The 27,500-nt window shown below is 43.3% G+C and overlaps 3 protein-coding genes across 4 annotated transcripts in view; 2 read left to right on the top strand and 1 right to left on the bottom strand.

Annotated features, from left to right (window-relative positions):
• The window catches only part of Dmtf1 (cyclin D binding myb like transcription factor 1), a 39,201-nt gene extending 37,839 nt beyond the window's left edge, over positions 1–1,362 (top strand). For both annotated transcript variants that reach the window (XM_034518904.2, XM_034518903.2), the window contains one exon: positions 110–1,362. In XM_034518904.2, coding sequence (XP_034374795.1) covers positions 110–219 — 110 coding nt within the window. In that variant the 3' untranslated portion in view covers positions 220–1,362. The remainder of the gene's footprint in view (positions 1–109) is intronic.
• On the bottom strand, positions 1,239–18,831 carry Tmem243 (transmembrane protein 243). The gene is made up of 5 exons (XM_034518905.2): positions 18,684–18,831; positions 18,150–18,328; positions 3,800–3,850; positions 2,750–2,854; positions 1,239–1,763 (listed from the first exon to the last, which is right to left on the bottom strand). The coding sequence occupies exons 2-5, from the start codon at positions 18,225–18,227 to the stop codon at positions 1,641–1,643; spliced, it is 357 nt and encodes a 118-aa protein (XP_034374796.1). The 5' UTR covers positions 18,228–18,328; positions 18,684–18,831; the 3' UTR covers positions 1,239–1,640.
• LOC143434456 (uncharacterized) lies at positions 18,317–27,249 on the top strand. Its single transcript, XM_076913178.1, has 5 exons — positions 18,317–18,325; positions 18,415–18,529; positions 18,659–18,932; positions 19,264–19,581; positions 26,706–27,249. Exons 1-4 carry the CDS (start codon positions 18,317–18,319, stop codon positions 19,376–19,378), a joined length of 513 nt encoding a protein of 170 aa, XP_076769293.1. The 3' UTR covers positions 19,379–19,581; positions 26,706–27,249.
• Positions 27,250–27,500: the final 251 nt, after the last annotated feature.

The raw sequence follows: 27,500 nt of genomic DNA, 5'->3' as shown, positions 1-27,500 counted from the left end.
CAGTGCTCTCTTGTTGGCTAAGTCCTACACTTTGGTAAAATATTGGACTGCATGGAGACTCAGTAACACGCATGTAATCCTAACTTTATTTACACCTAACTCATTCCAGATCCTATACTCCAGCACCATCAGGAAGAATCGAATATAATCGGGTCATCTTTGGGCAGCCCTGTTTCAGAAGACTCAAAGGATGTTGAGGACTTGGTGAACTGTCACTAGATTATTGAGGAGCCACATTGTGACTACACCGTCTCCAAAGAAAGGAGCCATCCCAAGAGTTTTGGTTTGCCATTCCTCTGGCTTGTGCGTAGCTGCCGTGCTTAAGCCATGCACATTGTTGCTGCTGTCACTTTTACCTCCTTTTAAGTAGATCATCTGAGGTCCAATTTTATAACAATGTGTTATGATGGAGGACAGGAAGTGTGAATTGCCCAGACTTGTTAAGTTTTGTGTCAAGAGGGGGTTGCAGTCACTGCAGCTACTTACATCACCAAAGCGTAACTACTCTGGTTTAAGTATTAGCAGTAATACTCATCTCCACAGTTAGACACCGAGCTCTGTCCTCACTCAAGCTGCTCTGGTTATAATCCAGGTTATATTAGCCACATGGTCCAGTTTATATTAGCAGTGATGACATGACCAGCATCCAAATGCAACATCATGGGAGTTGGATGCGATGGTTAACCCATTGCTGGCAGTGGGAGCTGACTGAGGCAGGGTAAAGAGCAAAGCATTACAGAGTCAAGAAAATTCACTACAGGTCTTTGATTTTTAACTTTTAAAGGGAATGTGGTTAAGGTGGTAACAACGCACTGGTAACAAAGCGTTATCAACCCTCATCAGAAACCAGTCATTAGTTTACAGTTAGCACTTGGAAGTGAAATTAAATGAGGGGAAAGGTAACATTGCCTGTATCTGATAACCATGACTTTTTATTACACGTTTTACTATATAAATTGCCCAGAAGATAGTTGAGGGGTATTAGAGTATGCTGGTCACTTAGTGCATTACCTGGTGGGGGTACAGTATAGCTTCTCCCTCAGGCACTTTTAAAAAACAAAGTTTGCTTCTGTATCAAAAGAAAACAAATCAAGAGTCATTCCTAAGGTAAACCCGAAACTAGCCTGTAGGGCTTTAATGATATGATCCTTATAGAAAAGTCCAAAAAAAAAAAAAAAAAAAGGAAACTTGTATAAATTATTTTATTTATTATTGTAATTAGATCTTCACAATCAAAGTTGTCTTTTCACCATCTGTTTATTAATGTGAAACTATAGTAATAAGCAAAAGTTGGTTGCCTAGGGAACAATAATTGTATATTCAGTTTAACAGAAATAAAAGAGTATTTGTCTTAAAATGCAAGATTTTGAGCCATGCAATTAAATTGTAAAAAAAAAAAAAATTTATTTTTTTCAAAAGTGAAAATTCTTTGCTATTTGAGGGCTGGAAAGTTTTAGCTTTTAAAAGGAAAGCGGAGATCTATGATACAGTTCCCCTTGCACAAGGGGATTCAGATTTACAATTAACATGAAAAAATCATGTACCAGACTTCTGCAGATGATTCCTCGGTATGCTGTTTTGCAGCAGTTAAATTCACATAGATTTCCAAGAGTCCTGGTGAGTATCTCCTCTCTGCAGCCTCACCTTCCCACATCATGGAAGTACAAGTTCCCACATATACATAACATGACGATTGAAAATAAGATATAGTAAATTAAATTTCTAAACTTCGGTTCTAAGTCTCCTTGTCGGTACCAGTAGATCTAAAAGAAGAATCAAACAAAAATTTAAGTAATAACCAACTGTGACAGTGTTAAATACAACTAATGCTTCTTTTATGTGGAGAGCATTAGAACTTACTGTCCTGAGACAGTCTTCAGTTTAACTCGTTACGGTTCAAGCAGTGCTAACAAGTGTGCCCGTGGCCCCAGATCATATGCATTCCTGTCTTCGTTATTTCTTGGGTTCTAATGTCAAAGTAGTATACTAATAAAGCTGGGTAAGAGTATGAGTTATTAGAAGGGGCACTAAGATTTATGTAACTTACTCAGATGAGATTTACAAGAGGACTTACAGAATAAATACATAATGTAACTATCTCAACCTTGGTCACTCAGGGCTGTAGAACAAGTGTTACCACTTAAAACCTATGTAGGTTTAAGGATCTCTTTAAAAAACAAAACAACAACCAAAAAAACCCTTTTGCTATTTTAAAAATGTAGAGGTTTTGAACCATGCAATTAAATTGTAAATTATATATATATATATATATTTTTTTTTTTTCAAAAGTGAAAATTCTTTGCTATTGAAGGGCTGGAATGGAATGTTTCAGCTTTTAAAACACAAGTAGAGATCTATGATACAGCTCCCTTGCACGAGGGGAGCTCTGGCCCCTGCATATTAGATCATCTCTCCCACTGAGCTGCAACCCCCACGCCAAGGTTGTTTCATAAGGAGAAAGGCAAACCCAACAGGTAACCTAAATAACAGACAAGAACCAACCACCATCCTCTGGGGTAGGGGTTGTTTTTGGTACACAAAGGGGTCTCTTTGTTTCCTGACAAATGTGGTGTTAATTGTCTATATTCTGGGAGGATCACAAATCAAAGTAGACCCATGTGTACTTATTAGAAGCAAATTTGGGGGGATTAAAGGAGAGATGCCCTATTCTGTAGACCCAGGGTTAGCAGTCTGTCTAAGCAATACCATGTAAGCGCTTACAAACATTCAAGTTCTGTATAGTACTCACAAGTATGCAGGCAGTAATACTACTCAAAGAGATGCAGACAGCAAAAAATATATTCAGTGGTTTGGGAGGTAGTTGAGGGAACACAAAAGCACTGATCAGTGTTACCTGCATGAAGAGAAATATGTAAGGCCTTGAGCGAGATTCCAAGGTGTGGTTAGACTGGGCAAGGTAAGGTAATACTTCTTACATCATAAAATCATGTTCAGGTCAGTTAACACTTCTTTTTAACTTTTCCAGCAAGTATGAAAGAAGGCAAAACAAGTCTCAAAACAACCAATCAACCAACCAATATTAACAATAAATCTCATTCCCAAAATTAATCTGATTATCTTGGTATTTGCTCATTTCAGCAGAATGTAAACTAAAATCGGATCGAGAGGGAGGTTAGGACGGTCCCAGCACGAGGATGACATGCAAACTCATGATGCGTTCCACTGTACCCCAAAACAGTGTGGCACACACTCAGGCATAAACTGTTAATATCTAGTTGTTTTCAATACTGCCAACATGCTATGGAAAATTATTGACAAAATTAGAAGAAAAACAATAACTGAATCTGGGCAAAGCCGATCTGGCTGAGTTTTATGAAATGGTAAGTCTGATCCCTATTTTGTTTCTACCTTGTATTAAGAAGCAGTGAACACATTAAGGTCTGTTCTCTTGACAGATTTAATCCTTGTTTATCAGACGTTAGGAACTAGCTTTTTTTTAGTCTGACAGACCTATATAAAATGTATATCACATGTATTCTAATGTGCTATACAGAATTTTAAAGTTAACTATATCCTAGCTAAGTCTTTTAAAACTTGGCCAGAGTACATTTAAGGCATTAAAAGAAATGGAGAAGTGGTGATCACTGAAAGAGGAATTTGTTAATGTCGCTGTCACTTGTACAGATTTACTAAGCAGGTAACAATGGCAAACTCAGTTGACCGATTTACTCTTTACTGTTACATTCTACATGTCTGTGCCCTCTTTAAAAGTCTTTTGTTTGGGGAGAACTGATGCTAAAAGTTCTCAAAACTGGCAAAACAAAACAAAGATACTTACTAGAATCAACAAGGTGGTTAAGCTGCCAACAACTAAATTGATGATTCGGTCCTGAAAGAGACAACAGTTTATAAGCCAGATGACCTGGATTCGGCTGCTGCCAGAGCGGAAGCTGGAATCGAGGAGAATGAAGAGACCAAGAGTTGGCCCTTTGATGACTTCCAAATAAAAAGGCTGTGGTAATAGGAATGTGGAAATGGTTCTGGGAATTGAGGCCAACTGAGGAGTGCATGTGCTGTTAGGGATTATTTACTATTCCTAAAATGAGGAGTAATGGGAGGATGATGCCTGGACTTAAGAAATATGAATGTATGTAAGCGACACGGGAAGTGGTCCTGGTTAGCTAAAAATACATGCTGTTGTTAGGGGGGGGACCAGAGTGCCATGCTGGAGGGAAACAAAGGCTATATAGTCCTGTGTACTTTCTTCTCCAATTTAGTAAGACTTCAGTAGCATAAACAATTATTTGACCGAAGAGTTTTCTTATGATTTTCATCCCTAATCCAGCCAATTCTATAAAAATATCTAAAGTGGGGATAATCTAAGTTTTACAGGTTAAGGTAAATGTGGGCCCAGTGTATTTTAAAGTACCTGACAAAAATTAGAACAAATTCTGAAACCAAGCTTAACTATGTTACAAAGTAATAAGGATGGTAAGTTCTAAGATTACAGAACAGGGGGCAAGAATTGTGGCTCAGTAGTACAGCACTCGCCAGGCAAGTGCAGGACCCTAGGTTTGAATTCTCAACACCCCCAGCCCTAGATGGCGGAAATTACATACACAAGGTTGGGATTTAGGACTTGATTAGGGAACGGTACTTCAGGCCACTAAGAACAACTTATTTGTGAGAAGCCAAAGCTGAAATGAATTCCTATTTATGGAGCAGGGGCTGCTGGTCTCCCAACCAAGGCCCTGCACACGATGCCAGGCACTCTTGGACGATTGTTTTAGTAGAAAACAGAAAAGAGGGTAAAGAAACAGCAGCACACTAAAACTTTTAAGTCCTCTACTTTTGAAAAACAAAGTGGTGGGCTAAGTGAGGAGTACAGTAAGTTTGGGGTGTGCCTGATCTATGCAAAGACATGCCCTAACTTCACTAAGAACTCAACAGATCTTAACAACACAACCCACCAAATACTAAGACCATTTTTTTAGTAAAGAGACCTGGGAGCAATTTATAGTCACTTAGCTGCCTTCCACGTACATGTGTTTATCAGAGTGCATAAGGATGAAACCTGTACAAGTCTGTGAAAGCTTCAACTACCTGAGAATATCTGCTCTCGAGAGATTTCAGAAATGTACTGGGGATCTTTGTATCCTAACAGCTCTGTCACTAACAGGTGTATAAGAATCAAGGTCAATACCACTGTTGCAAATGTCACTGCAGCTTGTCCACCAAAATCAAAAGTAAAGAGGAGAAAAAAAAAAATCAACAAAATGGAGAGGCAATTGACCAGACATGGCTTCTAAAACTAGGAGAAAGGGGAACGCAGAGATGGCTCTGCTTACTAAAGTGCCTTCCACACAAGCTGGACATGAGGCCTGGAGAGCTGGGCCCCAGTTTGGTTTCTAGCATGTTCTCAAGCAGTTCACACTTGTAACTCTCGATCCAGGGGATCTGATACTCTCTCCTGGCCTCTTGGTCACACACAGCATACATACACACAGAAGTTTGTGTTGTTTGTTTTGTGAAAGTGAGGCAGAGCAATGTCCATCTGTAGAGTTAGGTGAGGTGTAGAGACAAGTGTGTCTGTAGAGCTCAGCAGCCAAGCAACACAGCTGAATTAGGAGACCTTATCTCAAAAAATAGATGGAGAATGATAAAGGAACTCACTGAACATCAACCCCTGGCCTCCAATGTGCGTGTACGTACGTACATACATACATACATAAATAGATACATGGATGAAATTGCAGTGTGATCTGCACGTGGACAAAGAGGCTCAGGAAAATCAAAGTACCTATGGTCTATAATTCTAAGTTAAAGAAACAAGGTTGTCACGCCTACTTCCCCCATAAAAAGCTTCACACTGCTTACTAGACAGCATATTCTCAAAGCTACTACTGCCGTCAATTGACAGATGGCACCTCACAAAGCCTATTAGCATGTCCTGTTAGCCTATTACGGTAGCATAACTGTTGTGGTCATGTAATGAAAACACACCCAAACAAATATTCCCCTGCCTGACTTCTAGATAGTCACTCAACAGAATTTCCTGAATTGAGTTACTCTGCTAAAATGCAGCCATTCTCTTGGTTGGTCCTGAGAGCAGCTGTTTGTTTAGGATGTGGCAGAGCTGCCAAACAGTGTTTCCTTCCTCCCAGCCAGTGCCTGGCCCTCAGGTCTCCTGCTATCGAGTACCAGAGTTCATTAGGAATGTTTTTTACTTCTAATGCTGTATCCAGACCTGGTTACTACAATGTGGTATGTGGGCCAACTGCATTGGCCTCACCTAAATCAACTTTGTTTGTTTGTTTTTAGATCTGCTGAGTCACAAATATCTTTTTTTTATTTTTATTTATTTATTTATTTATTTTTTGGTTTTTCGAGACAGGGTTTCTCTGTGTAGCTCTAGCTGTCCTGGAACTCACTCTGTAGACCAGGCTAGCCTCGAACTCAGAAATCCACCTGCCTCTGCCTCCCAAGTGCTGGGATTAAAGGCGTTCGCCACCACCGCCCGGCCACAAATACTTTTTTTAACAAGATCTGGTATGAGTCTTGAGCAAACCACTTAGATAGTTCAAGGCGTAGGATAGAAATCTGTTGTCTTGGACGAAGATTATATTCCAGGGTTCCACAGGCTCATCTAGCCTTCTCCAAATCAAAGAACAGGTGGTTGGATTACTAGCCAAGGTGTGAGAGGGCATTTAAGGGACGAATATGCTCAAAATTGGAGCTAAATAGTGCATGGAGAGAGACAAATACTGGATTTAAACTTCATCATTTAAAAGATAAACTGAAACTCAAGTTTCTCTGTCTACAGCTAGTGTTATTTTTCCCAGAAACTACCTATTCCATGCCCAAGTTTTATTTTTATCCTAGTTCTTAGATTACTTTGCCACTATGTGACCCCAAGTGGATCCTTTAACCCCATTTTGTTTGATGGACCAAAATGAACTAAATCATAGTTTCAACAATTTACAATTCTAAATCTGCTTCAGACTACACTTGGGGTCAGATAGGCCTAGTCACCTTGTAACCTAAAAAGTCCCCAATCTTGCCTGGCCAGTCATTGTCCAGCACACTGTTAGAAAGTACACATGGACTGAAACTCGGGTAACAAAGGCCAGCAGCTATCATCCAGTCTTGGGAAACACTCTGTTGCTAGAGAGTTTGGAATGCTCACAGCATGTTCAATCTTCCATTCAGAAGATTCAGAATCTTCCATAACAGCAACTTACGGTGTCCCTACTCCCAAAGCGGGTTCTGTGGGAAACTAAAAGCCAAGTAACAATAAAAAGATGAAGAGAAACTCTATAAGAGTTTCGAGAACACTTAAAAAGTAGGAAAAGGTAAGAGAATTTATATATAAATGCAGTTTTTCATACATAATCAGTTCTCATACTGGTCCATAAAATAAGCTAAAGATATGATAGGTACATTTGCAAAATAGTGAATTGGGAGGTAGCATGGTTGAGAAGCTACTCCCAATTTGACTATCCTTACTCTCAACATCTCTTCCGCTTCAAACCCTTTCTGGATATCATCCCTCAGGAGAGAGATTCCCACTTCAAGACCCCCAAAGATCACCCATTTTACAGTTACTACGTCAAAGTAAGACGCACTACCTGTGTGTTGTCGTAAGGCTGGCAGTTAATAGTGGGGTAGGGGCCTCTCCTTCTGCACTGCACACTTGGTATTTAGGGAATTAAACCACACGTGTCCAACAGCACTGTTCTTAAAACCTCTCACCAGTAGATGGAGCTCGTCGCTGACTTGAGACCTGACCTGTACACAGCCATCAGTGGCCTTGATGCTTGAGGGATGGGCATGTTGCAGAACAGTGCTATCTATGGCTTGGTCCTGCCCAACATCCTCTCAGGTGCTTCCTGGAACTGCACTTCAGGCATCTCTTATAGGCGAGAGACACTTTGAGATACCTGGCAATTCCAAACCTTTCCAAAACAGCTCGATCTCCTATGTGCTAATCCTAGACTGAACAAGCCAGGACTTCGCCCGTCGCCGGGCTGGACATTTTGTTTTCCAGGCTAGCTTAAGGCACTTTTCAGTCATACCAACTTCTTCACTTCCTCATGTCAACTAGGTGCTATGCCAAATCCTTCCTGTCCTAGTCTTTCACCTTCTGTCCTCCTGTCCCCAAAACTGGACCACATTCATTCACCAAAGCATAACCAATCTGCTACACCAAACCGGTGACTTGCGCGGACCTCCCTTGCAGACTAACTGTGGGGTTAGCAATTTCAGAAATGCACCAAAGACTCCCTGAAGGAAGTGTCTTAGGAAATCTGGCCCTGAGACATATGGTCTAAAAAAAACCCCAACAGCCACTGGGGACTGGCACTAAGCCTAGCTCTGGATAATTCTAAATATCTTAAAGCTACTCATCTCTTCCTCTACATGTCAATGTTGGGGAGAGTAAAACCAAAGCTGCTCTTAGTTTTAGACTTTGAGCCACTTCATATAATAGACTCCCAGCCCAATGGTGTACCTTCTTAAGTTTGTACCATGGCATATGCCCTCGTGCTCCCCAAAGAGCACCTTTTCCTATCAAGCCGTGAGCCCGTGAGAGCTGCCAATGTTCACAGTGACTTCATTGTATCTTACCATATTCCTCTGCCAACAACAATGCCCAGAATTATCAAGATGGTGGTAAAGGAAGAAACAAAGTTTACTACAGATCCCGGTTTTCTAGCTTCAGCTAGTCCCTCACTGTGTTTCACTGGTCTTTTGAGCTAACTGCTTCTGACATCTCCAGAAAGTGGCAGGGCTGTGTGTGTGTGTGTGTGTGTGTGTGTGTGTCTGTCTGTCTGTCTGTCTGTCTCCCTCCCTCCCTCCCCCCCCCGGGGTTCTCAGTCCTATTCTCGAACCCACTGTATCAGTAGCCATCCCCACAAAGTGGATGCTGATCGAGAAAGGAGTGCCCAGTCTCCACCCCATCCTAAAGAGGATCTGACATTGCTGTCCCTCCTGTTCTCAATCTATCATCCCCATTTGCACCACTGGTCACTGGTTCTCAATGAGGAATACTACTGGCCATAAGATCTCAAGACCCTCCAACATCAGAAGAGCCCCCTTCTACCAAGCTTCCTACTTAAGAGTTTAAGCTTTCACTTTTTACTCTTTCTATTGACTGAGAATAGAAGACACCAGATGAGGAGTGACCAGGGCACAGATGGAAGCAATGAGGAATCACTGAAGTGTGAAAGTTGAGAAGCCCTTTTTTAAGAAAAAGCAAGGAAATATACAAGAATCTAGAGATGGGTGTTGCAAACAAGTCTATGCAGCATTGGCCATCACTGAAGCAGAGCTGAACTTGAAAGGCTGTACTTCACCTTATATAGTGACATCCTCTCCAAATTCAATATGGATATAATCCCTAGGGATGACTTAGGAGGTGTCCTCTTTGGAGCCAGGCATGGAGGCTGTGGCGGTTTGAATAGGTATGGCCACATAGACTCATGTGTTTGAATGCTTGGCCCATGGGCGTGGCACTACTATGAGGTGTGGCCTTGTTGGATGAGGTGTGTCACTGTGGGGCAGGACTGTGAGGTCTCCGATGCTCAAGCTCTGCCCAGCATGGAACTGCAGTCTCCTCCTTGCTGCATATGGATCAAGATGTGAATCTCTTGACTCCTCCAGCACCATGTCTGCCTACATGATGTCATGCTTCCCATCAATATGATAATGGACTGAACCTATGGAACTGTAAGCCAGCCCCAGTGAAATGGTTTCTTTTATAATAGTTGCCTTGGTCATGGGGTCTCTTCAGAGCAATAAAACCCTAACCGAGACAGTGGTACATGCCTTTAATCCCATCACTTAGAAGGCAGAGGTTGGTGTCTCTGAATCCATGGCCAACCTGCTCTACGGGGTGAGTTCCAGGACAACCAGGGCTAGGAAAAAAAAATCCGTCTGGGAAAAAAATGTTTATGGAGAGAGGAAGAGAGGGTCTCGTCTTTGGGAAGAGAGTCTACACAAAGGTGAGGGGTGAGCTCTTGCATAGGATCAGCATGTCTCAAAGCCTCCTCTTGTCGGTACAGTCTGCTATATTGACAACATGGCATTACTGCCCTCCAGGGGGCAGCAGCGAGTCATCATCTTGAAAGCAGCCCCCACCTGCTACTAAACCTGCTGACACCTTGGTCTTGGACTTCTCAACCTCTTAAAACAGTGAAAAATTCATTTCTGTCCTTAATTTACACACCAAGTGGCAGTTTGTTCCGGGGGGCACCAATGTACTAAGAACAGAATGGCCAGGCAGAACCTCAAAAGCAATGGTAACAGAAGAAAAAGTACATTCTGTCATCCCGTCAGCACATATGATCCAGGAGAAAAGACACCTTAGCTTATTTACTGGGATGTAGTTGTGGGCTTCACTGATTCACACCGGGATCTTCCTGAGATCCACTGTCACCATGCCCGGTTAACATTCTACTCACGCTTCTTGGCCAAGACTGGGCCAATATTCTTGAGAACTCCAACTATGAGAGGGCACTATATAACATCTATCAGTTCTTGGCTTCCTAGCCCACAAATGTCTCTGAGGCCTGGGTACTCCTTCTAGTGAAGGGAAGCAAAGTACTATGCTAATGTGCAAAGCCCACTAGGCAGACTCTTCCCACTGTGCGCTTTACGTGAGGCAGTAAGGGCTGGAGCCATGGCCTGGCTTCCCATTTCCCGAACTGAAGGATTTTCACGCTGTAAGTTAAGAGACAGATTTTCAGAAATGACTTTGCTTTTCTTCCAGTCAGAGAGGGAAACTTCAGTTCATACAGAGCTCCAGAAATGACTGGGTAAGATAGCCCTGAGAGGGGAAGAACCCCTGAGAAGAAATGAAACAAGGGAGGCTTCCTTTTGCTTAATGAAGTAAGAAAACTTATACCCTGTCAGTGGGTTTGTTTCTTCTGAGCTGTATGGCTCGGCCTAAATGTGATCTTCCCCTTATATGGTCACCAGAGACAACCAGAGGGACATGAGTGGAAAAATGACACTTCTTGCCTCACTGGCTGACTCTAATGAACAGTGAACTCTGGCCATTGGTACAACTGTTCTGAGACCTCCCGAGGGAACAGTGAACTCTGAACAGAACCATGAACAGAGAGGAGAGGATGTTCAAGACTGCAGGTGGCTGGCATGGTGGCACATCCCTTTAATCTCAGTACACAGGAGGCAGAGGCAAGCTGATATCTGTGAGTTTGAGGCCAGCCTGATCTACATAGTTTGACAACAGCCAGGGCTATGTAGAGAAACCCTGCCTCAAAATGATGATGATGATGATGATGATGATGATGATGATGATGATGATGATGATGATGATGATGATGATGATGCAGGTCTCCTGACAACTTGACACATTTTTCTATCTCCACACATGAATCTGAATACAAAATTCCCTCCTTCTTTTTGATCAACTTAATCCAGACATTTGTTAATCTCCCATTATTTCACCATATTCACAGTCTGAAGCATCTTTGGGTTATGAATATTTTTGTACATTTATCCTACCAGATTCTCCTCACAGATAAAACTGTACCTGAAATAGATTGTGTTCACTGAAGCACCATTTATGGAAACTAAAGTAAAAATAGAGCATAAACACAGTCTACATGTTTAAGAGGAGAGAAACAACTATTGTCGGTAACCACAGAAGCACACAATGACGCGCACTCAAGCTTCAGAACAGCAAACTGCACAAGCGCTGAGGCAGGGGCATGAGAGACCCGACTTGCAAGCCTTCTCTTCACTTAACTTTTAAGATGTACTTTTCCAGTTGTGTGCAGATTGCTAGGCTGCTGTAAAGATCAGGAAATAAAAGTCCTCACAGTACCGACAGTTATTATTCAATAGTGGCCTTGTCTAATGGGAAGCCTTTAAGGACCAATTAGAGTCCTCGGGGCTTAGTGGGAGCTGAACTGACTCCTCGGGGCTTAGCCCCAATTTCTAAAGCAGCCAACAATTTTTAATTCATTTTACTTCCCATAAGGACCATTCAAGTTTGTCAATTGAGCTCAGAAAATCTTATACATGACTGGTATATGGTATAGATACCATATCTACACGTGACTGTAAGGAAGATAATTATTCAGTTCATAAGAAGTAGGTAATCCCGACACCTGGACAAAGGTCCAGTCTTCCCGGGGAACAGTAAACATGAATTAGAGCTTCCACGGGGATAGGCTCAGTTTGTTTCTTACACAGTACTGTATTATACACCCACTTAATACTGGCCTCTGCTATATATACCTCAACAGGAAGACAGACAGTAATTGAATTGCCTGAGAGTTTAAAACACCACTTCCTGTTTGGGCAGCCAGTGTACCCAAGTTTCTCAACAGCAGCCTTTGCAGTCTTCTGTTTTAAAATCTCCCAAGCACTACAGTCATGTTGGGGCGATCTTAATCGCTCACATCAGCTAAACCTTAGTGTATTTAAAAGCCACGCACAGGACGAGTCAGGAGCTTAGGGAGCACATTCTAGAAGCAGCCACATCTACCCAAGTTCCTCTCAGTACACAGACCAGTGCCAGGATGGAAGAAAGCAAGGACAGAGCAGGGATGTAAGGTTCCAAAGTAGAAAGACTGACTGACTGAACAGGATTCGGGTCAGCAGGGAGAGGAAGCACTGCAGGAAGACCACAAAAATGGAGAGGTACTTGGCCCCGAGGCCAAGGAAAACAGTTCAGGGAGTGAAAAGCATTTGCCACACACAGCCTGATGTCCTGAATTCAATCCCCAGAATGGGGGGGAAGGGGAGCTCCAAAGGTCAGTGGATCAATGTGACCTTGGACAGGGCCTGGCATAGATCAAGGCATGAGTGTTGCATCTCAACTCTCTCTGGTTGGCTTCTGCAGAGCTTTCCAAATATTCCACGACTGGCCAGGGCCATCCATGGGGATTCCCAAGTCCACTGATCTTGAGACAAGAGGAAGAAATTACAGAGTAGAAAGAGAAAGGTCGATGCATCTGTTTGTCCAGAACCGCAACTTTGGCGGAACAAGAAGGGAATTTGATTTTTCAGGCTAGATGAGAGAAGACAACGGTATTCCTTTGAGGGAGACAGAGCTGTGCTTTACAGTATTATAGAAACTAAGCTGTCAAGAGAAACTACAAGTTTTTGCTTCTTGGAGGGCAGCCTTGTCGGGGCCCACGCTAGAGAAGGCAGCAAAGACACAGAGACTTTAACCACAGCTTTGTCTTTAAATTAGCAACTAAAATGAATAAATAAAATTTAAAGGGGCTAAAAATCGCATAAAGAGCATCTCACATTTCTCATCTTATATTTGAATACTCCCAGTTCAAACAACTGGACTAAGACACTGCAAGTAATGAAAAAGATCTTGGTTTTGCCCCTTCTCTTCACTTGCTTATCTACTGAGGGTCATGGGAAGAGCATCTTGCTCTTAAAACCAGTATCAAAAGCCTCAAAGCCCACTGACCTCCGCAGGAAGCCTGCCTTCCCCTTGCCACTTGCTTTGGAGTTCACTGCAGCAACTCCCCAGGCTCACATTCTGCCATGAGTAACAAGATGCCACTGCTCTTCTTAGATTAACTGCCAACTTTGTGATCCATCACCGTCTCTGTAACACATTTGTCTAGAAACCAATTCTCATTACATCTCACCAAGTGAAGCGCCTGTCCTTTGCCTGTCTGCATTAGCTGTGGGGAAATGCTTTGCTCTCTCCCACTGAAAGAATCATGGCCCCTCTTCACACCCAGGTCCACACAGCCTAGACAAGTGAAATTATTTAAGATACCTAGCAAGCAATTATGAAGTCAAAAAATGATGGCACCAAAGCCTGGGCAACTGGACCCCCTTCTACTGCAGAGACAGGTGTTTTTCTGAAACCAAGGACGAGACAGAGGGACTATCTCCAGGCTTTAATTCACACTACAGCAGGGAAGGAGGTGGAGGAGCAAAGAAAAGAGTCCTGGGTCCACCATAAATCGCCCTATAGAGCCATGTCTTGGAATGTTCCTGCAGTGAGTATAAAACACTACCAAGGTAGTTAAAAGTATTACCCACCCACCCTCATCAGCTAGCATCAGAGAGAAAAACCAGCACATCAAGCTTCTGAAACACTCACAGCAAGGGAAGGCATTTCTCAAACCAAGCTAAAAAAAAAAAAAAAAAAAATGTCATAACCATAAGCCACTAGCTTTGGAACACACTGTCCAAATGACGGGATCGGCCTATGTGCTTGGTACCTGAAACGTAGCTGACGTGAACTGAAACGGACTCCAAGCGTAAAGCATGCACTGACATCAAAGACAACACAAAACTAGTTATATCCTCAAACAATGGATTTAGGAGTCTAAATATTTTTCTAGGTCTACAAAGAAATTCTAAATTACATAAAAAGCCAAAAATTTCTTGGCAGAAAGAAAGAGAGGGAGGGAGAGAGAGGGAGGAAGAGAGAGAAAGAGAGAGAGAGAATGAATGAATGAATGAATGAATGAGTGTGTCTGCATGTATGCTGGGGGTGTTGGTACTAGGGATCAAATACACAGAACCTTGTCCATGTTAGGCAAGTGCTCCGCCACTGAGCTCAAGTCTTTTCTGGGTGTTTTTGTTTAGTTGGATAGGTGGTTGGGGTTGGGGTGGGGTTAGAAAATATTGGGAATGAAACCTGGAGTCTTACATCTGCTAGGCAAGCATATAGCCCCTGCACTTGTGGTCCACACATGGGTAGCCCTGTTTTAGAAACTACCAAGCTACAAGATGGCCACAGAAAAGCATCAGACACCGGGCGGTGGTGGCGCACGCCTTTAATCCCAGCACTTGGGAGGCAGAGGCAGGCGGATTTCTGAGTTCGAGGCCAGCCTGGTCTACAGAGTGAGTTCCGGGACAGCCAGGGCTACACAGAGAAACCCTGTCTCCAAAAACCAAAAAAAAAAAAAAAAAAAAAAAAAAAAAAAAAAAAAAAAAAAAAAAAAAAAAAGAAGAAGAAGAAAAATATCAGACACTTATTGTTTTGCTCTCTGCCATGCTTGGCTTCCACCTGAAAGAAACAACAGAACTTCAGAATGTGTCTTGGTTTTTAGTTTCATTTGAAGCAGGGTCTCACGCTGTATCTCAGATTGGCCTGGAACTATGGAACCAGGGCTGGTCTCAGACTCACAGCATCTTACTGCATCCTTATGGGGAAGAAATGGTTGAAGACAGTGAAAATAACATTCTGATATTCTAACCAAGACCGATAACATTCTCAAAGGTATTGATGGGTTGTATCTTACAAAATATGACTACCATCCCTTCTGTCATCCCTCAAGCGGAACAAGAATTATTTTAGTGGCTCTATCTCTGAAGATATTCCTAAATCTATCACTGAAGACAGAATCAATTTGTAATTTCTGTAATTGAAATCACTGTGGTCATTCAGTATGGAAGGCGGGAGATCTTTCAGGTCTGCCCACCTGGGTGCCTCTCAAGGTCCACTAGGTTTTAGGTTTCTTCTTCTGGAGTAGATTCCAGTGTCAAGAGTGAAAACTCACTACCTGAGCAGGGGCAACCCCTCAGCCCGCCTTCCTGGGAAGAGGCAACAAGTATTCAAATGTCTATAGTGTGCTGAGAGCATGACTAACGCAGTATTCACACCACTGTTTAGCTCACAAAACAGAACTGGCAAAATCCTGCTGCCAGAGAACTGGCTGTGTGGCTGAACAAGTAATATCATGGGGTTCACTTCCTTAGCCAGACAACAGAAATAAAAACATCTGTCTTAGAAAGGACTCTCAAACAATGAACACTGAGTAGTCAGCCTGTTGCCTAGTGCTGGGGAAACACAAACCCTCAGGATGCCTCTCTGCCTGGGCATCAGTACTCTCAGCCTTAAGAATTAAGAGATTTCACCTACAGCTGCCAGCCTATACCATGTTGGTTGTCCTAGAGAAACGAGATCACTGAAAGCTCAGAATTTGTCATAAGAGAGTGGGCTTTCCTGTCTAGATGTTCTCTGCTAATTGGCAGTTCACTATTGGAAAGTTTTCACTTAGGTGGCTCCCGTGTCTGGTTTCCTGGAATCGGAAAGGGCGTAAGCCAGAGCCACTCACACACAAGAGCGAGGAGAGAGAGACTGATTTCTCAGAATTCCCAAGACTCCTCCAGCTCCAGCAGTTCCTCCATCCAACAGAATGGCTATACTAAAATCTGTCCTGTCGTTATTGAGACTCCACTCCTGTTCCTTGCCCCACTCGGTCCTACGAATAAAGCTTTGTTGCTATAAACAAAGACAGATGCTTCTCCAGATTAGACATCTCAGTTTATTTGGAAACATGATTTGCCCCACATCAAACCACGGGTCTCTTTCTTTTCTCCATTCCATGGACTCTGTATATGATGGTCCTGTCCACCTCACACGGCAAGCTGAGTGATGCAGTTGTAGGAAACTTATATATTATTCTTAACTTTTCTCTAGTGTGACCAGTGCTATAATGTTCTGAAGCTACCTAAGTAGTGCAGGGCATCATAACCGTTGTACACTTGAACTCAGGTGTGTCATGAACACAGACATAGTTGGATACTGATGTCCTTGGGTTTCAAATGGATGACGGATGGTTGGCATTTGGCTGGCCATAACATTAATTATTTCTCAATATCTACGGGTATGTTGGGGGATTGTTATTTTGCTTTTAAAGCTTCTGGTTTTGATTTGGGGTCAAGATTGCACTATGTACCCCAGGTTCAGCTTAAACACCTGAGATCAAGTGACCCTCCTACCCTAGCCTCCCAAGTGCTGAAACTAACACAGTGAGATACCTCAGCCAGCCTGCTTCAGTGTCTGCATCGGTCAGCAAGCCCACTGGGAAGCCCAGTGCTGTTAGATTACAGGGCCTATAAAAGTTAAAAGTCTGAATCACCCAGACTCCCAATCAGTGCTCAGAAAGTGAACAGGGGATATGTTCAGGAGATAGTAAACCTGATTTGTGGACAGTTGGGACAAATTTTTCATATAAGTGAAATAAGATTCATCTTTGTACCCAAAACACGTGTCCTCCATGCAGTGTGACACAGGGCATATCCACCAGAATCTCCACATTATGCACAGATCTCCCCTTCCCAACTGCTTTCCTTCAATACCCAGGACCCAACAGACCCACAATGAACGCCCAAGTAATGTCTGCACTAACAGGAGGAACATTAATGAACTTGAGCTCCCGGGCATGGTGAGCTGAGATTATGTGAAGTCACAAAAATCTGGACATCCATCTTGAAATGTCTTATTAAAGCACCCCAAGATAAATCAAAATCTGTGTGGAATTTAATAATAAGTAATCTTCATAGTAGGCTGGCAGCTTCTAAATTTGGGATTACCCATGACTGCCAGGTGAAGCGCCCCACGTGTGTCACAGGCTCTTCCCACAAGGTAAGAGATCCAGCTCTACACTAAGCACAGCAACTTTTGATAGGCTTACTGCTCTTTATCAGGGGTCAGGGGTCAAGGGTCACCAATGCCATTTACGGGTAGTGGGAGGGGAGCAGGAAACAACAGATTAATCTTGCCCAGACTTCTGAGAAAGTTGTACGCTGAGTACCGAGTTTCTTGATTGTCCTCAAGACAAGTAGTGGGGAAACAGCAAGTTTCAGAAAGTTAATGCTAAGTACAGAGAAAGGCTTTCATTCACTGCTGGCCAGAGGCTCTATCTAATCAAGCTTCTTGTAACCTGTTACACTTTTAAAGGACGCACATAGTGCCTATTTGATGGCTGGGACCCTGTTTGATCACCTCCTGGGATTGTGGCCAACATCCACCTTCATGGAACTGCTTCACTTCCTCATCATCCCCTTAAGAACCCTAGTTAAACAACCATCAGAAGCAACCCCGGGCTCCTGGTGCACTCCTGAAACCACTAAAGCTCTGGACGCACACCTCAAGTGTGCAGCTGGGAAGTGCGGTTGTGCAACCTTCCCAGGACTCTCCCTCCACCGTGGGGTTTCCGTACTCTCCTGAAGGGCTTCCCACAAACTGCCCAGAACTTTCTGAACTTTTCTCCACTCCAAGCTGCTCTCGGTGCCGCCAGAGTGCAGAGCAAACATCCCAAGGAGGAGCCGGGATTGCAGGACCAGCTCTTTCCACTCCCAAGCACCCTCCAGGCCGGCTACAAGGAGGCAGCGGGATGGAGGGAGGCGGGATTCTCGCACCCTGGCCTGGGGCCCACTCCCGCACTCACCTTGGCAGATGTCTCCCCGAAAAGAGGTCTGTTATCCAGGCCGCTGGTCCCGTAGGTCCTGGTAGCAAAGTCCTCCATTTTGGGGTTGCTTCGCTCGTCCACAGCCGCTCAAAAGCGAGTCCGCATCAGCTCGCGAAGTCCGGACGCCCGCCCCTCACGGCGCACGCATGGTCCGGGCCCTGGGGGGGGGGGGGGGGGTAGGGGGGAGGCGGGAAATCCCGACGGGGCGACTGTCACTCCCGCGGCCCCCGCCGCTCCGCCCCAGCCCCCGCGGCTGCCGCGGGAAGTGAAAGGAAACAAACAGCGCTTGGCCGCCGCCCCGCCCGCGCCCGCCGCCCCCAATCTCTGCCGGGGCTCCGCGGGGAGAAAGTTTGCCTGGCGCGAGTCCCCCGCGCGGCGGGGCGACAAGGAGTGAAGTTGCGGGACCGAGCGGGCCCAGCACACCACCCTAGGGCGGCTGAGAGCTCCGCATCCGCCCGCTCCGCGTCCCGTCCCCGTGCTCCCCGCAGCCCCGGCTGCGCCCGCAAGCCAGACCTCGGCGTCCCGCGCCGCGCGCGCGCGCGGCGGCTCCTGGCAGCGCCCGCACCCGCCGCGACCCCGAGCCGTGGCCCCCAGACGCCGGCGGGACCCCGGCGCTGTGCGGCGAGTCCCCCTGGGCTCTCCGGTCCGGGAACCGCGGCCACTGTCGCAAACCGGTCGGGCCCGCCCAGACCGCGTCACGACTCCGGCAGCCAATCCCACGGGCAGAGGCGCCGCCTCGGCTGCAGAGCTTTATTTACAGAGGTGCGGGTCCTCCTACCGGGGCGCGGGTCTCCGCAGCGACGCGATTCTCCACCTCTTGGCAATCAGCGGCTTCGCTGTACATGTAGTAGCCAAAGCCCGGTTCTGAAGACAGCCTCGAATTTGGTGTCTTAAAACCCACCAGCCTGCTTTGACCACTCCAGGATTTGGATTTGGACACTTTTCAGAACCGGAGGCAATTGTGTATTCTTGTTTTATTCTGTATTACATACAGAATTAGAGGTCCTAGTTTACATAAACAATTAGAAATGGTGCTAGGTATTTCGTTGACTGGTCCAGTGAGGGTGCTGACTAAACACGTTTGCTGCCACAGGCCAGAGCTTCGCATCTTGGGCCTTTTGGAGTCTCGGGGCTTAGAGAGCTGGATGGAAGTGGACAAGCCGCACAAGTACCGTCGCTCTACATTTGAAGTTCTTCCCAAACACTAAAAATCAAACAACTACACGGGATTGGGCTAACACTAATACCTAGATTCAAGAGAGCTCTGAAAGTGTTAGTGTGCTGGAGACTCTAAATTGAAGCGGTACAGCCACGCAACGCTTAGAATCTAGACACGGGTTCCAGTCCCACGCAACAGTTTAGAACAAGGGATGGGATAACAACTACAACGAACTTCCAGCGCCGAGTACACGTAAGTATTATACAAATCCCCATGGTCCAATCATTACATGTGTTGTACAAATGAGCAGTTTACTCACGACTTTCCTTTAACAACAGCAATACTACACTATCCAGCACCTACTCCTAGTAAATGGTTCTGTTTAAAGATCCATAATACAAGGTCCTACAAACTAATTCACCCACTTATATTCAGCTCCATTCAACAAAATTATTTTTGAAGCTCTAAGCTGTAATCCTTTAAATACCAGGAACAGTTCTAGGTCAGTTTAGACTAGATAGCAAGGACCTGTCTCAAAAAAAAAAAAAAAAATAACAACTAGCATTGAGAATCTACTGTGTGCTAAGCAGCTGTCCACCAGAATAACACAGTAATTATGGGCCTTGGTCAACGACCCCCAAAAGATAGTCTTTGATGCTACAATACCAGATTTGAAATGCAGGCAAACAAACTCCATAAAGTCTACAATTCTGAAAGGTCCAAATTCTGGAAATATAATTCTGGGAAAAAATAATGACTTTAAATACAAGTATATATTTTTAAAGTACAATTATTTGAGAAACAAGAGAGCATATCATAGGCAACTTTTTGTAGTCAAATAGATAACATACATAGTTTGAAATTATATTTACCTCTTCTGTGCTATGGTGCTGGGACGCTTGGGGTGGGGAGGAAGCATTTAGAATATACTCAGATATAGGTTGCAGACTGGGCAGAAATCATTCTGGCGACTGAACAGAGTAAGTATCTTCTTGTTCTACTTGTACATAATTGTCAAACCAGAAACCTCACTGGCTCCTCAGGCAAATATTACTTTGGTTCACCAAAAGCTACTAAAAATTCAGAAGCTGGAGAGACTGCTTATCAGTTAGCATGCCTATTGTTTCTACTGAGGGCCTAGGTTTGTTTTCCAGCGCCTACATGGTGGTTCCCAAAAATCTCTAATGCCTGTGAGAGATAAATATTTCAAAGATTTTATCATCTGTGTGTGTGTGTGTGTGTGTGTGTGTGTGTGTGTCTGCATGTGTCTGCATGTGCTTGCACATGTGTGCTCCCAGCCAAGGAGACCAAAAAGGATGAGAATTTCTTTAGATATGGAGTTACATGCAGCTGTGAGCCACCCAACCATCGGAACCAAATTTGGGTCCTCTACAGGAGCAGTGAGCACTCTTAGTTGCTGAATCATCTCTCTAGGCTCCTTAAACAACATATTTTAAAACTTTTGTTGTTATTGAAGTCCACAGCAAGCTTTCTTCCCAGAATTAAAATTTCTACCCCCTGATACAAGAGGCTCTTTCCTTGGGAACTGCAGTTTTCAAATTTTGGCCTTTGTGGTGGTTTGAATGAAAATAGATTCATAGCCTCATCGGGAATGGTATATTAGGAGTTATTGTAGCCTTGTTGGAAGAAGTGTGTCACTGGAGTGGCTTTCAGGTTGCAGATGCTCAAGCCAGGCTCAGAGTCACTCTCTCTTGATGCTGCCTTGCCAATCTAGATGTAGAACTCTCAGCTATCTTTCCAGTACCATATCTGCAGGCATGCCACCATGCTTCCCAACATGACAATAATTTACTAAATCCCGGAACTGTAAGACAACCCCCAATTAAAGGTGACTATTCACAGCAATAGAAACCCTAACTGAGACAGCCTTCATTGTTTCCAAATTTTTCATCTTCACCTTTTGAGATTGTAATTGGGGGATTATAGATTAGTCATAATCTATAATCCATAGATTGGTCAGTTGGATTGTGATTCTTAGGCTTGTGATTAGCACCAGGTCAACCCATAAGCATGAACATTGTCTTGAGGCTGAAGTAAAAGACAGAGCAAACATATGGTCACAATTTAGGGAAACCAGAATGCACGGACACAACCTTTAAAACTGATGACATTTGACCTCACACCCAAAGCTATCACCTACAAGCTATGTGATCTTGGACAAGTTGCCTAGCCTTACTGGAACTCCTTCTTATGTTAAATGAGTGGTGCAGGCCTTTAGCCCTAGGATTCGACAGGCAGAGTCACTTGGATTTCTGTTAATTCAAGGCCAACCTGCTCTACATATCGAGTTCCAAAATAATGCTACATGATGAAACCCTGTCTTGAAAAGCCAAACCAAACCAAACAAGCAAAAGTAAAGATGATAATAAATAGAACTATATGACTTCAACTGTATTTAAAATATTTGACATGAATATATTCCCAGAGGCAGCCAGTCAGTCAGTGGGAAAACCATGACTAGGGGAGTGAGAATGGATTATAAGAAAGGCAGAAAAAAGATGCAAGAGACAGATATGGGAGGGTTGCTGGTCAGTACCACCCGGCAAGTTTACTTTCTCAGTGTCTTTCAAAGGCAAACAACAGAAAGCATGATCAATTCCAAGAAGTTGAACAATGACCACAAATGCTTACATCATGAGTTTGTGGTACAGTATTTATGTTTGACTAAGCCAATTTCCTTCAGGCTTGGACAGTCTCGCAAGGATGTATGTGTAAATGGAGGAACTTGGCAGAATATAACACACATCTTAACTAAAAACAAAGACAGATGTCGGCAGACTCATTTATGAGTAATCATAAGCAAGAAAGAAGTCAGCCAAAAGTTAACTCCAGCTGTGCCTCCTACATGTCTCCCATTTGTTTTTGTTTTTAATCTGTATAAGTCAAAGCTGTCTTAGCTATTAGCTCAGAAACACTGTGCCTGTCTTCAGGTCCCCTCAAGAGGTGTAGACCTTACCCATCATTGGTACATGAATCCTAACATTCATGCCTTATCGTAGGATGATACACCTCTGAGAGAATCTTACCTGTCTTTTTTTTATCTCTAAGAGCTGCACATGTTATCAGTCACAGAGCAGAAAATTGAGCCTGTCTTAGGTTGCCATCAAAAAACTCGGCTCTAACCCATCATTGGAACCTGAATAATCTTATATCCATGGCCTGTCTTAGATTAAGACGGTTTTTGTTTTTCTTTTTTCTTTTCTTTTTTTTTTTTTTTGTTTTCTTTTTAATTTTTCGAGACAGGGTTTCTCTGTGTAGCCCTGGCTGTCTTGGAGCTCACTCTGTAGACCAGGCTGGCCTTGAACTCAGAAATCCACCTGCCTCTGCCTCCCAAGTGCTGGGTTTAAAGGCGTGTGCCACCACTGCCCAGCTAAGAAGGTTTTCAATATGATCTTACCCATCATTGCTAGGGAAGACTTTGGAGCTTGAACCTATGTAACTCTGCTTTGACATCTGTAAAATCTCTAATGAGTCCTCTCAAAAGAACAGGTAACAGGCATTTCATAAAAAGGATCATAAGGCCAAGTCCTGCTATGCCCAATAAGAGAGACATAAATGAGGACAATGAAGGAAAAAAAACAACCTGTAATTTTTTTCAGAATATCATTTGGAATGCTAGCATTGTCAAAAGACAAAAGCTTTGTATTTGTTAAACTTACAACCTCCTTAGGCAGGGCTAACAAATCTAAAGTTAGTATTATGCCAAATACTCTGAGGGTGCCTTTTTACTTTGGTCCAGTTATGCTGATTCTCATTATACATTTTTGGAGTTATACAAATCCTTAGATATCAAGTGGGACATTCCAAATGGCTTCTGACTTTCATTCCTTGTACCTTATCTCCCATAATCTGCACTATATCATATAATGTATTTATTTTTTGTTTTGGCCATCTATCCAAATCCTCTTGTATGCTCATGGCATTGTTACATTTTCAGCAAGATGATCAACAGAACTAGCTGTTTGTACCTCTTGTGCTAAAGCTAATGCAAAAATAGCAGCACTGTCTATAATAGATATTATAGCAAGAATTCCAGCAATGATCAATACAATCATTCTCTTAGGTCTACTCAAAGATTTTTGAATTTCATCCAACACTTGCAAGCCTCTATCTGAATACCAAGGTTTGGAAGCATCTTTAACTGGAAGCATAACAAATGAAGGTTGATGAACTACTGTAACAGAAATCCCTTGTACAATGTCAGATACACAATTAGTCAAATTACAGCCATAGCAAATTACATTGAATCTGGATCCATACAATTACTAACAGTGCAATTGTCATAGGTTACATTAAACAAATCTCCAGACATAGAAGCATTCATTTGCTCAATCATCAATACCTAAGGCAACACATAAACCATTACAAAACCTGACAAGGGACATGGGGTTGTTTTCACAGTGTATGCAGGGGGTTTCTTTTGGACCTAGCATTTCAGCCTTTAGAGTAGACAATGGATGTCATATCTCTTTTCTGTATCTACTTCCTGATGACATTAAGACATTGCAAAGGGGGTCAGGGAGTCTGAAATGCTAGTCAAAGGCTTGGCAATGGGGCGTTTATCAAAAGCATATGATTGCTTATCCAGATGAAAGATAGCATCACGTGACCTGGACTGATTAACATCGGCTTTCAGCAAGTCCATAGTTGAGCAGCTCCACAGGTGATTCCTGGTTAGAGTCTGTCAGCCAGGTGAAAATCTGCTGAGACAAATACAGACTAGGAACAGAAATTAAAATTGTCTAACAATTGGGGAAGGTAAGAAATCCCAAGACTAAGAGGAAATCCCAGTTTCAAGAAAAGGCAGATGTTCTTATAGAGAGTCCATTTGATCTGTGGCATGCAGGTCCAAGTCTTAGGACTCTTGATTCCCTGAAGTTTATGTGAACTTTAGTTTACAAAAGGTTGAACATTAGTATTTACCACTGTATTGAAATCCATATTTTAGAAACAGAGTTAGGTTAGACAAGAGTAGACTCATGACCTAGTAAAAGCTATAGGTTTGGGTCAAAAGGCACAAAACATTTTTTCCTCAATCTAGAGGGCTAGGTATATAGATTGAACAGAGTTGTTTTGAGCATGATGAGAAGCATCTTTAAGTTTATATTCAGAAGAAAACCAAAGGGAAGCTTGTGACTGAATTGTAAACTGCCAATGTCTCATTAACTTATCAGAACTTCAATGATCAATGTTGAAGACCTTGGGGGAATCGCCATCCCTGACCTCAAGCTGTACTATAGAGCAGTAGTGATTAAAAACTGCATAGTATTGGTAAAGGGATAAGCAAGAAGATCAATGGAATAGAATTGAAGACCCAGAAATGAACCCATACACACAGTTACACTGATACCAAAACCACACAAAGACTCAACAAAGAAAGAGAACTTCAGACCAGTTCCCTTATGAATATCAATGCAAAAATACTCAATAAAATTCTCACAAATTGAATCCAACAACACATCAAAACAATCATCCATCATGATCAAGTAGGCTTCATCCCAGGAATGCAGACATGGTTCAATATATGGAAATCCATCAATGTAATCCAGTATACAAACAAACTCAAAGAAAAAAAAAAAACCACATGATCATCTCACTAGATGGTGAGAAAGCATTCGACAAAATTTGACACCCCTTCAGGGTTAAAGTCCTGGAAAGATTAGGAATTCAAGGCCCATACCTACATATAGTAAAAGCAATATACAGCAAGCCAGTAGCCAACATCAAACTAAATGGAGAGAAACTTGAAGCAATCCCACTAAAATCAGGCACTAGACAAGGCTGCCCACTCTCACCCTATGCAGTACTCGAAGTCTTAGCCAGAGCAATTAGACAACAAAAGGAAGTAAAAGGGATACAAATAGGAAAGGAAGAAGTCAAAATATCACTGTTTGCAGATGATATGATAGTATACTGAAGTGACCCCAAAACTTCCACCAGAGAACTCCTGAACCTGATAAACAACTTCAGCAAAGTGGCTGGATATAAAATCAACTCAAACAAATCAGTAGCCTTCCTCTACTCAAAGGATAAACAGGCTGAGAAAGAAATTAGGGAAATGACAGCCTTCACAATAGTCACAAATAATATGAAATTCCTTGGTGTGAATCTAACCAAGCAAATGAAAGATCTGTATGACAAGAACTTCAAGTCTCTGAAGAAAGAAATTGAAGATCTCAGAAGATGGAAAGATCTCCCATGCTCCTGGATTGGTAGGATTAATATAGCAAAAAATGGCCATCTTGCCAAAAGCAATCTACAGATTCGATGCAATCCCCATCAAAATTCCAACTCAATTCTTCATAGAGTTAGAAAGAGCAATTCTTAAATTCATTTGGAATAACAAAAAACCCAGGATAGCGAAAACTATTCTCAACATTATAAGCATCTTTCATCTGAAGCACTTTTTATTCTAAATCATCACTATCCAAATTCTTTTACATCCTCTAACTCTCATCACTGGCATTTATCAATCTCAAACACTTTCCATAAACATTTCTTTCTTATCTTAACCTGTTGGATTGGATCATAACTCACCTATACCAGAGCTCAGGAGCCCTCTATGCTGTCCAGTGGCCACAGCAGAGCTCTGTGCTTTACTGCCTCTGTTGCCACTCAGAACCCTGCCTCCAGCTCCATGCTGGCTCCACAAACATCATTCCCATCCCTGCATCCTGCTGCTCCCTCCGTCTCCTACCCCTCCAGAGGCTGGCGGGCACTCCAGTGGTGCGATGGCGAGGCCAGTGAGTGGTAGTCAGTGGGCACACTTCCATCATGTGGTGGTACTGGCTCCAGGGCTACTTACTTCACTCAGTATGGATGATGGCTTCCTTATGGCTATGAGAATGGAGCCCCCTTCCCCTCCTCCTTCCCCACCTATATCCTCTAACTATCCCCTCTGTAGTCCTACCTAGTCCGTGTGCATGACAGAATCATGTACAACTGTGTGTGGGAGATGGCTGGTTACTCAGGTGAGGATCTCAAGCCCCTCTCCACATCATTGCTTCTTTGCGGGAGAGTAAACAGTCAACAAGCCCGGCTGCGACAGTCTTTTGGAAACAGATCCCAGCAGATAAAGATTCTGCTAATCTGGCTAGGATGATAGTGTGTGCATGGTGGCATGTGTGAGGGATACCCGCTGGCTTCACTTAGAAGCCTTGGAAGAGAGGGCTTCTAAATCGAGACCCCAAGGAGAATATGAAGCAAGACGAGAAGAGCAAGAAGGCAGGCCTTCGAGGCCAGATCTGTGGGCTTGGGGAAAACGGTTGACTCAGGAGATAATCTTACTCCATTGATTGTTTTTTTCTCTGGATCACCAATCTTCTAAATGCTGCTTTTTTTCCTTTAAATTCCAGTTTTCTCATGATGTCTACTCCTCCCACACTTCCTCATTTGGCTTTCACTTTGGGTGCTAAATTTGATGGAAATGGACCTAGATTATGACTCTTCACTGTTGGCAGGACCTCCTCTGGTATGTCTGAAGAAAGTGGCAATGTATTCACACACATAAAATAAATAAAATCATAAATGTGATTTTCTACTTCAATTCACATTGTCTTAGTCACCACTCTGTTGCTGTAAAGAGACCCCATGATGGAGGCAATGTTTATAAAAGGAAGCATTTAATAGGGGACTTGCTTATAGTGTCAGAAGGTTAGTCCATTATCATCATGGCATGGAGAAAGATGTGGTGCTGGAGAAGTAGGTGAATGCCATACCCTGACCCACAGGCAGAGGGCAGAGGAGGAAACACTAGGCCTGGCCTGCCAGGGCTTTTAAAACCTGGAAGACAAAAGCTGTTGATGGTATACCCCTTTAGTCCCAGTACTCAAGAGGCAGAGGAAATTGGATTTCTTAGTTCTAGGCCAGCCTGGACTACACAGTTCCAGGACAGCAGGGCTACAGGAGAAATCCTGTCTTGAAATCTGAGCCCTGGGGCTGGAGAGATGGCTCAGCAGTTAAGAGTACTGACTGCTCTTTCAGAGGTCCTGAGTTTAATACCCAGCAACCACTTGGTGGCTCACAACCATCTGTATTGGGATCTGATGACCTTTTCTGGTGTGTCTGAAGAACGTGACAAATGTATTCACACACATAAAATAAATAAAATCTTAAAAAAAAAAAAAAAACTTATTACAAAAAGAAAAGAC

This window comes from Arvicanthis niloticus, chromosome 15 (assembly GCF_011762505.2).
Source record: "Arvicanthis niloticus isolate mArvNil1 chromosome 15, mArvNil1.pat.X, whole genome shotgun sequence".
Lineage (NCBI taxonomy): Eukaryota > Metazoa > Chordata > Mammalia > Rodentia > Muridae > Arvicanthis > Arvicanthis niloticus.
Note: the sequence above shows the minus strand (reverse complement) of the source record. Positions and strands in the feature narration are given on the sequence as shown.